The sequence below is a fragment of the Suillus subaureus genome, assembly GCF_016647635.1.
Source record: "Suillus subaureus strain MN1 chromosome Unknown BJ212scaffold_42, whole genome shotgun sequence".
Lineage (NCBI taxonomy): Eukaryota > Fungi > Basidiomycota > Agaricomycetes > Boletales > Suillaceae > Suillus > Suillus subaureus.
In genome coordinates, this window is record NW_024538598.1 from 323,020 (window position 1) to 338,806 (window position 15,787).

At 44.6% G+C, this 15,787-nt stretch overlaps 3 protein-coding genes across 3 annotated transcripts; 2 read left to right on the top strand and 1 right to left on the bottom strand.

Annotated features, from left to right (window-relative positions):
* Window positions 1–1,479: 1,479 nt before the first annotated feature.
* BJ212DRAFT_1281760 (uncharacterized protein) lies at window positions 1,480–2,064 on the top strand (the record flags this gene model as incomplete). Its single annotated transcript, XM_041331640.1, has 1 exon — window positions 1,480–2,064. A coding segment is annotated over one exon (585 nt), but the record flags the coding sequence as incomplete, so codon positions are not given.
* A 5,740-nt stretch (window positions 2,065–7,804) lies between these two features.
* Window positions 7,805–10,139, top strand: BJ212DRAFT_1303393 (uncharacterized protein; the record flags this gene model as incomplete). Its single annotated transcript, XM_041333411.1, has 5 exons — window positions 7,805–8,079; window positions 8,131–8,587; window positions 8,636–8,675; window positions 8,956–9,591; window positions 9,754–10,139. The coding sequence occupies 5 exons, from the start codon at window positions 7,805–7,807 to the stop codon at window positions 10,137–10,139; spliced, it is 1,794 nt and encodes a 597-aa protein (XP_041188220.1).
* A 1,171-nt stretch (window positions 10,140–11,310) lies between these two features.
* On the bottom strand, window positions 11,311–13,220 carry BJ212DRAFT_1468013 (uncharacterized protein). Its single transcript, XM_041338990.1, has 15 exons — window positions 12,938–13,220; window positions 12,872–12,881; window positions 12,799–12,818; window positions 12,720–12,752; window positions 12,575–12,671; window positions 12,495–12,523; window positions 12,405–12,432; window positions 12,322–12,354; window positions 12,189–12,265; window positions 12,064–12,133; window positions 11,930–12,010; window positions 11,764–11,874; window positions 11,668–11,708; window positions 11,590–11,615; window positions 11,311–11,534 (listed from the first exon to the last, which is right to left on the bottom strand). The coding sequence occupies exons 1-15, from the start codon at window positions 12,977–12,979 to the stop codon at window positions 11,420–11,422; spliced, it is 813 nt and encodes a 270-aa protein (XP_041188221.1). The 5' UTR covers window positions 12,980–13,220; the 3' UTR covers window positions 11,311–11,419.
* Between the last annotated feature and the right edge of the window lie 2,567 nt (window positions 13,221–15,787).

The window sequence follows — 15,787 nt, forward strand, 5'->3', positions numbered from 1 at the left end:
CTGACGCTTCCTTTTCACTGTGCTGTTCCCTCATGGTCTCTCTTATCTCTGACTCATACTCTGTTTTCCCATGAACCTTCCTTTCTTAGTACTCATTACCCTTCACCCAACTTGGTCTGTGCACAATTCCTTTACATATATAAACCCTAGTTACTGCTTGTATTTTCTCTAACTTGAATCTACTTGGTTTTCTTTCATACTCAAACTCTAGCTCCTTGGGAAGGAGGCTAGCCATTGCCCCATTTGAACTCTAGATCCTGTGGGAGTCTAGATGATTGCTCCTGAGGGAGGCATTACTCAATAAGGCTTAGTCTTTGATCGGCCTTGACCCTTGATTCCTTTATTGGAACAACACTCTATCCAAGTTCATAACACCAAAGGTGTGAGCAGAGCGAGCACTTTTGGTCTGTTCCCCCATTCCCCTGTGCTCTCATTCAATTTTTCATCAATTATTTATTGCACATGCTAGGATGCAGCCAAGGCCAGGAAGCCAAAAAGGAGCACGAAGCACTCCATTTGCTTCCTGTGCCAAAGGCACAATGGGTGTGAAGCTAGTTCCTTCATTGATTAGAAATTGTTATGTCACAAAAAGAGCATACATTCCCACTTCTATTTCGCGTTGCTATGGATGACCTACCTGCTCAAGCTTCATCTGTGCCTTCTGAGCATATATTTTCATCCAGCAAAGAGACCTGCACTCTATGGTGCAGTAACCTGTCTCTGACCACACTTGAAGCACTACAAGTTCTGAAGTTCGTTTACAAGCAAGACCACCTCAATTTTATAGCAGACCTGGTGGCTAACAGGCAAGACTACACAATATGTGGACCTGTAATCCCAAGAGCAGTTGACAAGCTGATGGTTACTGGGAATCTTTGAGAGCTCGATCAGTTGCTCATGAATGCAAGGGAAATTGATTGTAATTAGTTCTGTCTGCTTTTTGTGTAGCTACTTGCAAATAGTCATCATTGGTGGTACAAGCATCACTGGCTTCTCATTGGCTGGACTTTCAGTCTGTATCACTCCCAAGCTCATTACCAACTCACGAGTCTAATGAGGCACAATTTGTTACAACTTGTAAGTGCCAAGTTGTGTCAAGTTGCTGAAATTTCCCACCTTGATTCAATTGAATTTGTCTCAGTGGTAACACTAAAATTTTGAACTCACCTTGACAACAACACTAAGTTACCTCACCCATTGGACCATCAATTTTTCACACGAAGTAATTATTTTGCCTACAGGAAGTCATCCACTATCCATGCATGCACTAGGTTCCAGCAGGTTTTCCAGATTGTTTCAAACATTCATCTTAAGTTTTGTCCCAACTTGTGATTGTGATGGATACAAGCTTTGATTCATGTTTTCGTACATCATCTCAAGATAACCAACCCCACTGGATCATTGGCACCCTCGAACTCAGCTAGTACTTTCAGTGGTCCATTCACGCACATCACAACCTTCATGAATGAGTGGGGGTCAATGTCAGTCCATCCATCTTTTATCTCTCCCACACTGACCTATTTAACAGTTGAAGACACTTGGATGAGGCTGTCCCAGGTCATTGTCAAGGATGCTCAATATGATTCCCCTAAATGTCACCTCCACCCAAAATGCTTAGAAAGGACTCAGATAGATCTCCTCAAATCCATCCACAAATTCCTGGATGACCCAAAGAAGAGTCAACTCATTTGGCTGCATGGCATGGCAGGCATTGGGAAGTCTGCCATTGCATTCACTGTGGCTGAGACAATGAAAAGTCTCAAAGTGACAGAGAAGACACATGTCGAAAAGCAGCTTCGAGGAACATTCTTTTTCTCATGTGACAAGACAGAACGTCATACCACTGGGTATTTTTTTGCAACACTTGTCTACCAGCTTGCCACCAATTTCCCCAGCATCCAGAGTGACGTGAATAGAGCTATTTGCAGCAATCCCACTCTACTAGATGCTGACATGCCTCTCTCTGACCAGATGGAGGCTCTCTTTCTCCAACCTCTTTGGAAACTCCAACTCAGGTTACACAAGTGCCTGCCTTTGACATTTGTTATTGATGCCCTTGATGAATGCATGTTTGAACCCAAGCTTACCAATCTTATCCTTTCCCTTGCATGGGCTCTTCATGACCCTCATCTACCCATGACCCACATTCTGCTCACGAGTCGCACGGAATCCCACATCTCTCAAGCATTTCAGAGGGACAAAGTGTGCTCATTGGTGCACGAGATACCCCTGACAGTTTCTGGGGAGGGTGGCATCATTTCATTAGATAGTGTTGACAACGACATCTGTACTTTCTTGTGGCATTCCTTTGGAGAGCTGAAAAGTCGCTATACCAATTTCCCTCAGCCATCAGAGGATGACCTCACAAAGCTGGTGAGCCAAGTGGGCAGATGTTTCATTGTGGCATCTACAATGATGAAGTTTATTGCCGACAATGGGCACAAGGATCTCCATGATCTGGTGAGCCAAGTGGGCAGATGTTTCATTGTGGCATCTACAATGATGAAGTTTATTGCCGACAATGGGCACAAGGATCTCCATGATCAATACAATGATCCCCATGATCGATCACAGCTGATGCTCAAGCTCACGAGCAAGCTGCTACCAGGCACAGAGGTGCATAAGTTATATGACCACATCCTCTCCATGTGTGCTGACCCCAAGTGGGCTTACATGTACTTGTCCATCATTGCTGCGCTTGCAGACCCTCTTCCCATCTCACAAATCTTGTCACTTCTTGGCTCTGGTTTGGGCAGGGATGTGCAGACAATGCTGATACAGCTATAGTCTGTCATGGATATCCCTACAGACAGCACTCTTCCCATAAATATGTATCACCCATCCATTCACGACTATGTTTCTGACCCCTCAAATTGCAACCTCCCTTAAGTATGCGAACATGATAGGCCATCACCCCACTTCCTCCTCACCGATTCCTCTTTTCACTTGATGATGAAAAATATTCCAGAAAGCATGACTCTCTTGGGTGCACTCTCAGAACTGAAGAAGCAAAGCAAAGCTATGCAACCCAAGGACCCCCGTAGATTACAAGACTCATTATCCTTCCTCATTCGACCATTGGAGCCACTGTCAGTTCTTATCTGTATGCTATGGCTTCAGGGAGATCGCACTTCAGAGTTGCAATCCTGGCTAGGGACTCTGGACAGGCGTGCCTGGCTTCAGACACAAGGAGGGGAAGACTGGCTCCTGGAGATCCAAGGAGAGGGATGGCTGCAGACCAGGTGTGGGCAAGAGTGGCTGCAGACCCAAGGTGAGAAAGCGTGGGTGCAGATCCCAGGCCAGACAACCTCTGTGCAGACCCATAACATGCAACCCTGGCTGCAGACTGCATATGGGCGAGACTTGTTGAAGACCTTGCACAGGCAAGTCTGGCTTCAGGGCATGTATGGGAAAGACTGGCTACAGACCCAGGGGGGGCGCAACTGGCTGCAGACCCAGGGAGGACAAGCCTGGCTGCAGACCCAGGGAGGGCAAGACTGGCTTCAGACCCAGGGAGGGCAAGAGTGGCTGCAGGCTGCATGTGGGAAAGATTGGGTTCAGACCCAGGGAGGGATGCACTGGCTCCAAACTCAGGGAGGGAAAAACTGGCTCCAGACTCAGGGAGGACAGGATTGGCTCCAGACTCAGGGAGGGCAAGACTGGCTCCAGATCCCAGGTGTACATGCCTGGTTGCAGACACAGAGAGGAGGACATTGGCTCCAGACCACATGCAGGAAAGACTGGCTCCAGACCCCAGCCGGGCAAGCCTGGCTCCAGATGCCACATGGCCAAGCATGGCAGTCCACTCCTGTGGCATCTGTCTGGGTCACAATGGAAGAATTCTTGATGATGGTGGAAGCAATTGCCAAGCATATCATTGCACCAGAATTGGCTTCACTGCCAGCCTTCAAAGTTATCCAACAGCTCAAGAGCTTGCTGGATTTCTTGATGCTGCCAATATTCCTAGCATTGATGCCCCAGTCTCATTCCATTTCTGCATCACCATCACTAGATGGTCCTCCTCTGCTGCATAGGGACATCATTCGCGCTATGAATGCCTTCGTGGATTTTGCAAGCAAAGCTCAGGAATGAAGTTGAACAGCTTCAGTCACTCTCAATTATGCCTGTCAAAACTGGGCCATGCATGTTTCATGTGCTCAGGATTCCTGGGATGATGAGCTCAACCGTCTCTTCTACATTTTCTTGAATCAACATCTCCTTTCCTGGCTCAAAATGCAGTGGTGTTTGAAGGGCCTGCAGTCTTGCCTTACTGTTATAACCAAAGGGCAGAAATATATCAAAGTCCATATGATTCTTGTGTGTGAGCAGCAATAATTGATGTTGTTTTATATTAGAGGGAATCCAACATGTTGATTGTCACACCAATTCTACAGTTGATTCTGTCATTGATTTTTGGATGACCACAATATCCTGTGGGTATGATATATCAGTTGCTTCAATCAGCACCCAACCATGATATATCCCTGGTGTTGGCTTACCACAGGCATCCACAGATGATGTATCACCACAAATGATATATCACCACACCCTAATATACACTGCCGCATTTTGGGCATTTTTGAAACTCAGCTCTTTGTCATTCCAGGCAGTATATTATGACCGCAATTTTGGCTTCCAAAAGCGGAAATTCATAAAACATATACTATTTTGGTCACCTCCTCATTTCAGGCTTCTCCACATTATTCCCACACTCCGCATTTTCGCATTTTTAGCCACCTACTGTGGGAATTGCACCACTACACCCAAAACATCACCTATTTTGGGAATCTCCACAATATCAATTATTCCCACACCCTCCCCACCTCACTGCAGCTTCACCACCACACCACAATAGGTCACTGTGCATATATAAGTAGTAGTGTAGTATATATATGTATAATGTAATGTAATAGACCGCTTTTTTTGTCTATTTGTGTGCCTACTCCTCCTCCAGGGCCCTTTCAACATAGGGTAGGTTATAGAATACTTTCGCATTTTTGCCCTTTTGATAGGAAAGTGTCCTAGGGTATTCAGAACATGTTTATGAGTATATTTGAAGTGATTCTAGTCTTTATTTGGCCCCCTGAAGCGTCCTACATCAATAGATATAGCATCTATCCATGAACACACAAAATATGCTCTAATATTATTATTTCTAGATGGATAGACTTTAAAAAATGATTCCCAGCTTCTATTCAGCAATAGGAACAATGTATTAGGAGCCCAGGACCATAGGATAATACCTTGTTGCACAGTGTACCCCCCTCTCCTGGTGGTTCACCCTCTGTGAAATTTTTTCCTGCAGAATCAGATCTCAAGGAGGGTATGTGGTCTACTCCTAAGCATATTCAGAGTATATCTATCATATAGCTAGCCCAAGACACACACAGGATCCCTCTACAGGAACAAAAACATGACAAACCACATTTTTCACAACTTTGATGTTTCTGACCACTCTACCCTTGCAATAATAATCCAACCTGTTCATATATCACTAGTATAGCATATATACTTGCTTTTGATGACCAAGATCAGCTCAATATAGGCCGGAATTTTGAGATAGTGTATATACTTGCTATTTCTACTGATTAGAGGCCCATACCTTCAAATCATCGAAATTTAATGATCAGACACCTGGAGCACATTCTAAATATATTCTGTATCATGGATCTCAATGTTCAGAAAGATCCATCAAGTATTGAGTGAAAGGGAAGCAAAGGAACATATGTGGGAAATGTGATAATTGACACATATCATACAAAGTCACATTTCTATATGACAGAGGTCAAAGATTTTATTAAATTTTAATAGTATGTGTGTTAGACTACACAAGGAACCTATTCTACCCTTTGCCCTGAGGGTGGAAGATATGTGGAAGGGATGTGGTGGTAAAGTAAGCTGATGAGCATTAAAGTCCTATCACTACTCAACCAACCATTTTCGATGTTTTGGGCATTTGAAGTTTCCCACACTCAATTTCTTATCTATTTCACTTCCCCACATTTCAATTCTGGGTGGATATTTCTGAACATTGAGATCCATGATACAGAATATATTTAGAATGTGCTCCAGGTGTCTGATCATTAAATTTCGATGATTTGAAGGTATGGGCCTCTAATCAGTAGAAATAGCAAGTATATACACTATCTCAAAATTCCGGCCTATATTGAGCTGATCTTGGTCATCAAAAGCAAGTATATATGCTATACTAGTGATATATGAACAGGTTGGATTATTATTGCAAGGGTAGAGTGGTCAGAAACATCAAAGTTGTGAAAAATGTGGTTTGTCATGTTTTTGTTCCTGTAGAGGGATCCTGTGTGTGTCTTGGGCTAGCTATATGATAGATATACTCTGAATATGCTTAGGAGTAGACCACATACCCTCCTTGAGATCTGATTCTGCAGGAAAAAATTTCACAGAGGGTGAACCACCAGGAGAGGGGGGTACACTGTGCAACAAGGTATTATCCTATGGTCCTGGGCTCCTAATACATTGTTCCTATTGCTGAATAGAAGCTGGGAATCATTTTTTAAAGTCTATCCATCTAGAAATAATAATATTAGAGCATATTTTGTGTGTTCATGGATAGATGCTATATCTATTGATGTAGGACGCTTCAGGGGGCCAAATAAAGACTAGAATCACTTCAAATATACTCATAAACATGTTCTGAATACCCTAGGACACTTTCCTATCAAAAGGGCAAAAATGCGAAAGTATTCTATAACCTACCCTATGTTGAAAGGGCCCTGGAGGAGGAGTAGGCACACAAATAGACAAAAAAAGCGGTCTATTACATTACATTATACATATATATACTACACTACTACTTATATATGCACAGTGACCTATTGTGGTGTGGTGGTGAAGCTGCAGTGAGGTGGGGAGGGTGTGGGAATAATTGATATTGTGGAGATTCCCAAAATAGGTGATGTTTTGGGTGTAGTGGTGCAATTCCCACAGTAGGTGGCTAAAAATGCGAAAATGCGGAGTGTGGGAATAATGTGGAGAAGCCTGAAATGAGGAGGTGACCAAAATAGTATATGTTTTATGAATTTCCGCTTTTGGAAGCCAAAATTGCGGTCATAATATACTGCCTGGAATGACAAAGAGCTGAGTTTCAAAAATGCCCAAAATGCGACAGTGTATATTAGGGTGTGGTGATACTGTAGAGTTACGACCATAACTTCGTCACATGTCCCACCCCACAGTGAATCGAACCTATTTGATGTGACGGTCACACTAAATTTCGGGGAGTGAAGCTATTTTGTGACATGCGGTAAAACAGGAAAAATCGCCAACACAAAAACCAAAAATTGCTACGGACAGTTAGACACAAGATTCATTCTGAAGGGTCAAAATTGATGGACATGCTGAGAAAAGGCCAAACTCACATGGATTGCAGCTGCCAGGGTGAAGCTAACTTGGATAGGTCACACATCGCAAGGGCCTGCGAATAGTGTTGTGGGCAGAACTCTGCCATTCTGCCACGTGGCAGGGCAGAACTGGCACTGCCAGGCAGATGGCAGAACCTCCAGGGCAGAATATGGCAGAACTCAGAACCGTGGGAGCAGTAATGTATGTACTATACAGTGTTAGATTAGTAGTGTATCGTGAATTAAGGTGCTACGAACTCTCTACAATGACTACTAAGTCTGGAGGCCGGCCTCTGAACTCCCTCATTGAAAACAACTTCAAAAGGGGGGATGCTACTTCCGCAAAGTCCAACAGATATTGGTGGAACTGCAACCACTGTGACACCCGCATCGACAGACATAATAATAATCTCTTCATACACCTCATGGATGCCGTAAAATGCAGCAATTGTCCACAAGAGACTCGTCGCGAGGCACTGCAACACCTTATGAAGAAACCTGCCGGTGGAAAGGTGGCTTTGATAGTGGCAGTGACTTCAGGTGATGACGAAGGAAGCAATGCTTCTTCTTCAAGCCTATTGGTTGTTGAGTCCGGTGCAGTTGCCCCTGTTCGCAAGCGGAAGAAGACAACCCTAGATGGTTTCATGGATCATCCATTGAACGATGACCAGAAAGCCCGCACTGACATTAAACTTCTTCAGTGAGTACTAGTACTATTCAGTGCGCACTCAATGGCCTAATCTCGTTATAGGTTTTTCATTCACGCGAACATACCATTCTATGCTGGTGGTGATTTCTATTTTCACCAATTTTTAAATGAAATTTGGCCCTCGTATACAACACCAACACGCTATGTATTATCTCACAGCCTTCTCAATAGTGAAGCTGCAAGAGTCAAACTGGAAGAAGTTGATAGACTGAAGGGCAGGAGACTACTCACTCTACTTCTTGATGGATGGGAAGATAAGCTTAGGCGAAGTCTCTATGGGTCCCTTGCTGCTGAAGTAAAACAACACCCCATTATCTTGGCTCTCGAAGATATGATGGGAGTGCGAGGAACAGTAGATAACCTTATGGCCATGTTGGAGAAAGCAATGAAAGCAATGGAGATTGGAGATGGGAAAAAAATTGTGGCTGCAACTACCAACAATCCGACTGTCATGCAGTCATTCCGTCAAAAGTTTCAAACTAAGTTCTATTGGGTGCTCGTAAGTGTAGGAATTTCTTCACAAGCCATCAAGTTTATTTTTGAACAGACTTTCGCATGCTTCTTGCATAGCATGAATACACTTCTTGGTGAGATTTTCTCTCATGGCCCAATGAAGAAAATCCTTTCGAAGACAACTCGCATCATTACCTTCTTTAATTCATCGCACTTTTGGGGTGGGCAACTGAGTGATGAAGCAAAGAAACTTGGTGTCACTCGCAAACTGAAGCAGAACTGCGAAACTCATTTTTATGCTCTTATTCTTCAGTGTCTTAGTGTTCTTGAACATCAGTACATGGTACGAGTGCACTCCTGAAACATTCAACTAATTTATTACATATAGGCATGCATTATCTCATATTTGTCTAGGTCCTGAAGCCCAGAGGAGGGTAAATGGTCAAACACCTGTTGCTGCGGACGTCATCAAGACTGTCATACATACTCCAAACTACTGGAACTATTTAGACCAAATGGTGAGGACAACAAAGTTCATCGTCAACACCATTGGGAACATCGAGAATCGAGACTGCAACCTTGCAGAGTGCATGCTCGAACTCATTTGTTGTGCACACAAGATGTCAACACTACAACTTGATGATGGCGATGACAGCACCTTCTTCACTCATGCAAAGTCAGTCTTTAACTGTCGGTTTCACTCAATCAATACAAAATATCATACCCTTGCCCTATTCCTCCACCCAATGTGTCATAAACTCGCTGTTACTCAGGCAGCGAGTGGCTGCCCTTTCGAATTCATGGTCAAAGTGGCATTAGAAGTTGCCCTTCAGTGGAAGTGGAGTAAAGCGAAGGCTGACGTACTTGTCATGGACCTGAAAGCTTATAATCTATGTCATTCACCATTTGCCAGGGGCCAAGCAGATGGACTCGCTTGGTGGGAGAATCTCCCAATCAACTCTGAAATGCACCCACTCAAGGCTTTCGCAATTATCATCCTGTCCATTGTCCCACACACAGCTGAGGTTGAACGCCTGTTTTTGGACCTCGGTGGCATGCAGTCAGTCAAGTGCTGCAACCTCTCCATCAACACGTTCCAGACACTCAGCAAGATATGAGCCAACCTTCACTATCATATTCATCTTAAAAATGTTGCTGATGGCAAGCCAACACGATGTCGTCACACTCACATGCATACAACCAAACTTCCAGGCATTGATACAGATGTTGCCAAGCAGCTCGAGACCGACTTTGCATTTGTTCCTCCGCTCGCAGCAGTTTCTGGTGACACCAACTGCAATCTCGAAGGTCCTGAATCAATTTCACTTGATGACATTGATGCTGAGTTTGCTTGGCTCGAAGATATTCGCAAAGCAGAAAAAATGATTGACACAGAGTTTCTGTCAGACTGGGATGTGGATGGGAGGGAAGTTTTAGAAGGGAATGCATTCGACTTTGCAGAATTGCAGTGTGTTGACGAGGGATTAGTGCCTGCAGCAGTAGAGGATGAGATTATGGTCACAGATCATGATGTGAATGAAGATGGGACTTGGAATATTGACTCAATGTTACTATCAAGTGGTCTTACATCAATGTAGTACAGACACAAAAAAAATTCGATTCTGCCATCTGCCACGCTGGCAGAACATGGTTCTGCCAAGTTCTGCCAATTCTGCCGGCAGAACTACCCCAAAATAGTTCTGCCCACAACACTACCTGCGAAGCTAAGTGTGACATTGTCACACCCGAAAGGGCGCGAAGCTACGGTCGTAACTCTACAGTATATCATTTGTGGTGATACATCATCTGTGGATGCCTGTGGTAAGCCAACACCAGGGATATATCATGGCTGGGTTTTAATGAGTGTAAAATGATATATCATATTGACAATATGGGCTGGGATGACAGAGGGTAGAATCGACAATCGACAAGAATCGTTGAAGCGGCTCTGGAGACGCCTCGATTCTGACTCCGATTTTCGAGTCGGTTCTCTAATCTCAATCGACCATAAGTCTGAATGTCCCTGGTTCTCACCACTATTCCACTCGATTCTCGAACGACTCTCATCTATAGCGCTTAATAATCGAAGTATAGTTGAGTTTCGGGTGGCTCGAGGTTCACGGCGCCTGCATCCTATCTTGTACTGTCTTCGTGACCCTGGACCCCCTCTTAATAGTACCAGCTTCAGCGCTCTTTAAGTTTGTTCTTACTTTTTCGCTAGCAAGTTTCGCAGGCGTGTTTTTACTTACTTTACCATGAGAGTTCGGATATCAGTGACGCTGTCGTTTGTTGTTCATTTGTAATATGCTTTCGATGTATTGTGTATTTAATTCATAACAAAAATACACATCAAATAACTTTGGCGAGCCTGATTCACGTTTCAACCTTGTTCAGACAACTGCGCACATCTAATTCACCGTGCTCTGGCCACTACACGTGGTTCTGTCTGGCTGCGCAGTACGTAACATATATGCAATGACGCTGGCATCTACACACCATGCCCCTCTTTGCAAAGTGCCTCGCTTGTGGAGTGTAATGATATGGTTCCACAACATCCGGCACAGTTGTGTGCCATTGGCAGATCTTGAGCGTCTCCTGCGAGGACGTCAGGGGCTACTTCTGTCCTGTCAGAAGTACTGGACAGAGGCGGATCCAAAAACGAGGTGAAGAGAAACCTAGAAGAGGAAAAGGAAGATACAGAGCAGGGAAACCAGATGGAGCAGCAGACGATCATGCTTCATGATAGTCTCCTCCAGTTTGATCACAGTTGTCCTTGATAGGCGAGATCTTTATGCTAGTCTACTTATACATTCTGATGTGGCATACTGCGACTGCAGGACAATCGATCAAGTCCAAGTGAGGTATTCCTTGTATTGTACTAAGCCGGACGAAATGCCGACATCTGCAATGTTGTCCCATCCATTCCCTGATCACTTTCGCGCAGATTAAAAAGCACGCGGGATGCTAACATACTGTGGAGGACAAGTTGTGGCCTGTCATGATCCATCAGTTATTTCATTAGACCATCCTCAACGAGTTGCCACGTACACGTCCATCATTTCGTCGTATGATACCTACCCGAATTAACGAAATTTGTGAAATGAGCAGATAAACCATGCAACCTACCGGCACCACAGACATAATCAATATATTGGCCACAGAAACAACTGGAAGAAGGACTTCAGCATGGAACATGTTAAATTGAACAAAAGGTCACCGCACAAATGATGGCGGTCATATATCGCACTCCGCCCTGGAAGACGGTTCTCACTAGACGACTGTTGGAATATCTGTAATCTTGATATCTCTTGAACACCGTTAAAGACATTAGTACTGTAGATGGGATGAAAAATTGCGCTAAGATGGGACGGAAACGAGATGTCCTTACACAGTTCGAAGGCCACGAGAAAGCCATATTGAATGGCACTGCTGCGACCCGCTTCGAACGTGCAGTTGCTTGTGGGGGGATCTTGAAAAGCAAAGTTGTCGTATACGACAAGGAAAGAAAAAAGGGAGACCCACCTGAAGGGTTTGCAGGCGCCGCTAGATTATTAACGACTTGCGTAATACTAACAGCTAACGCTATGCAAATCTACATTGCGATATCAATAAACGACCAGTTTGAGCATGAAACCAGAGAAACGTACCGCCGCCATGACCAGTAACACTGCCAAGAGCTTTTTGTTCTGTTTCCAGAATGCATATGTACGAATGATCAAAAGACCTTGAAAAATAGAGATAAATTTCAGGCTCAGAAGACACTACAGATATGGAGCGAACCTTCAGCAGCTACAATACTGATGATGTGAATTGCTGCAGTAAACATCAGCGACAAGACGCTGACTGTTCTCGATATTGATCACCATTTGAAGCTTGGCTGAAGCGGGAGCACTATTATAATAATTCGATGTTCTTCAGTTCATACAACAACCACATGAGCAAAACACACTAACATTTTCGTTCGCTCGTGTAGCAATGGCAGCTAGACACTCGTTAATGTCACGTACCAGAAGATAGGACGGTAGCTGCTCACTGTATGAAGTCATGCCAGCTGCTACAAAGGCTATGTAGCGTGAGATCACGAAAAGAACACGACTAGCGTCCCAGTGCCTGTTCCATGTCCATCGAACCTTGCAACATTTGTGAAGATATGTTGAACTTTATGAAGAAATGCTCACCTCAGCCCCGAGCATTAAGAAATAATCGAAAATCTACGAAGGCATAAGACAGGATATTGTCCATGATTTGTAGACCTACCAAAACTCCTAGACCAGCCACTGCGCATATTCAAGATGAAAATAGTGTAAACCGCTGTATGAAGTCCACGTACCATTGCAATACTAGAGTAATTGCAATCAATAAACATCATCTAGAAAATATATTCGGGAATTTCTACCTTGGCTGTCTGAATCCCTGTATTGACTATGGGCGCGACCATTGCACGCTCGTACTAGATAAGACTCTAGAACCCGCTTTTATACGCTTAAATTTGAATCCGATGTGCGAGATTAAAATAAACCACACAGGTCCCATCAATATCCGTATCGTAGGACTGATGGTGGCACTAAATCTCACCACGCAGGGGAGTACTACAGGCACTGAGCTTGCCCATAAGAGTGAATTTGAAATTCAGCATCTGATCACAGAAGAGCATTGGGCAATGCGTGCGGGTCGAAATGTCGAAATCTCTCAGCAGTGACAGTTTGCTCCACTCTTTGGTAGTTACTAATTCCAGATGCCCATATACTATGCAGAACAGGCTGTGAAGTGTTAGGAGCTGATTTGGGGATCATGCTCTCGGCGCGTTTCAACTTACATAGCTATCATCTCACGCCTTCAGTGACAATCGGAGTCGTGGCACAGCAGAAAACTGGCAGCTCAGTTACTCGTCATGAATACGGATATGGTGGGCTTAATTGCTGCAGAGTGCTGGATGCTAGGTATATTCACGCACCAATTAAGAGAGCTGAAAAAGAACAGTTGGTCACTGTGCGCTTAACAGGCCGATACCACTCACTACCACCAGATCAGAACATTCATATCATACCGGCATTGGTTTACGACACTTGCAACTCGGAGAAGGGTTGAACCTGTGTAACAAACAGATGATGAGCGTTATTAATAATTCACGTTGTAGGTTATCCATATGGATGCCCGAAAGTGAGCATGTTGCCATGTGTCCCAATTCAAGAACAGTGGGCAGACCGTGCAAACACTGACAGGGAAGGTGACAACAAGTGCACGACTTACCCAAAGCAGAGCAGACCAATGGGCACCCCGCCATGATGGTTTGACGTACACTCTCAGCATCTGCAAGCGCAGGGTTAACCTCCTGCGTGCGATAGACCGGGTCAGATCACAGCAATGAGAGCAAAGGTCGAGGTAAGAGAGTAACCCATAATCATGAATCGCTTTGCAGATGCAGTGTCCTTCATGAAAGGTGAGCCCTCCACGCACGTATGGAATTTTCGTGAGTTCTGCTCATTGGCTTGGCATTGAATCTTGCCACGTCACCTGTGCGTCATATCCATCAAGCGGGCAACTGTAGCCAAGAACATTACCAGAAGATATCGCAAGACAAAAATCGGAATAGCAGGAGTATACATGCTTGGCCTCCTCTGTCATCGAGGTGTGTACCGTGACATCGCAACATCGTGATGTTACAGCCCATACTTCGATGATATAAGAACACGCATGCAATTGTATGCCGTAAACAGTGTATTTCAGAGTCGAGTTCCTCATTGAACGCGCACTCTCGTTCGTGAATGCAATAGCATTTCGCCGTGCTAAGGAGTCGGCTGATGCAGATAATATGGCTACGGGATCGCGTGAGCTGATGAGGGAGGTGCCTAAATCTAGTGGCGCGACACGCGTCAATGTCCTTTGAGACACGTATGGATCTGTGGTCCCATCGCGGGTGAGAGCAGGAATAGGTCAAGCACGATGGTTTTGTTGTAACTCACAGGCCGAGAGGAGTTCATCAAGAACGTTTATTTGAAGAGTTTGGTAATGAAGCGACGGAGGAGGTTTGGATATGTTATCGACACTGGGCCGATAGCACTGCTGAATGTTTGAATGCCTATTCGCATCGTCTGGATAACATAAATTGAGTAACTGCGTTTCCTGCGCGAAAGCAACATAATGACGACGGCGTTCAGCACTGCTGGCAAAGAAATCTCTTGATATCGACGTATAGGCGGGAAAGAGTTGACACCAGTGACAAAATGAAGAACAGCCATTGTTAAGGCGCGTGTATGGAATTTCGTAGTCTAGATATTACACAATGTGTGCTTGGGACTGCGATTGCGACCTTGGGATTGTTCAAAGTAGAAACTGCAGGTCGCAGGCTTGGAAGAACACTATGAGATGTGAGTCTACCAACACTTCGTCAGAAGACTGAGGATGAGTCGTCATGCATACACATACGCTGAGATTACAATACTTAATGTAGTGGTCATACCACACCCGTTGAGTGGTACACGCAGACGCCTTCGTGCTTGTCATGGTCCTTCTGAAGGATCAGCTCGCCACATTGCACTTCAGAACACGCGATCTCTTCGACTTACTGAGCGACGTTCTTGATGTGAGATGCCTCTGAATGTCTGCGTGCATCCAGAGATTCGGCCATGGCCCTTCGATAATGAGTTCATCAATGAGCTGAGACTCCGATGCATGTTAGGATTTCGTGTACATTTGACCTGTCTCATTCGCATCTTCAAGTTTCACGATGGGATTCGCTGGTGATATATCGTTGAGGGAAACTTGCGAAGAGCCGGCGATAGGGTGGGGAGTGTTGTATACATAAATACAGTTATGTGATCGTGACAGAATGTATGCGAGGGGGCGCAAGGCTTGTAAATGGGAGACTTGATACTAGGCTTAGGACTGAAAATAATTTATATGCGAAGTACCGATAGAGCAGATTTGTGCCATAGCAACCCGCGGGAGACTCGATGTTTGGCTCTGTTAGGAATAGAAGGGCGTAAGTATCAAGGTAAGTACTAGTAGAGCGCTGAAGCTTGTTTTGATTGTTAGTACTAAGAATCTGACGTATGAGTCGAGATGGAAGATGCTGCCCCTTATACTACAAAATCTACAGGTTTTTACCTGTACAAGAATATCTCTCCTAGTATCATTTCTACTTCAACAGCATCTGAAGACATCATACTACTGTAAATACAGCATGCACAGCAACCTCGTGGCCTCCTGCAGCCGAACAAGCACTGGCACCCACTTGTCCTCATGA

Excerpts from the sequence above, each read along its gene's own strand:
- BJ212DRAFT_1468013 (XM_041338990.1), bottom strand. The coding sequence starts at position 12,979 with ATGGTCGCGCCCATAGTCAATACAGGGATTCAGACAGCCAAG. Across the intron at positions 12,433-12,494 it reads CTACACGAGCGAACGAAAAT|TGCTCCCGCTTCAGCCAAGC; the intron begins GTTAGTGTGTTT and ends TTATTATAATAG. Across the intron at positions 11,709-11,763 it reads ATATATGACCGCCATCATTT|TTGTTTCTGTGGCCAATATA; the intron begins GTGCGGTGACCT and ends TCCTTCTTCCAG.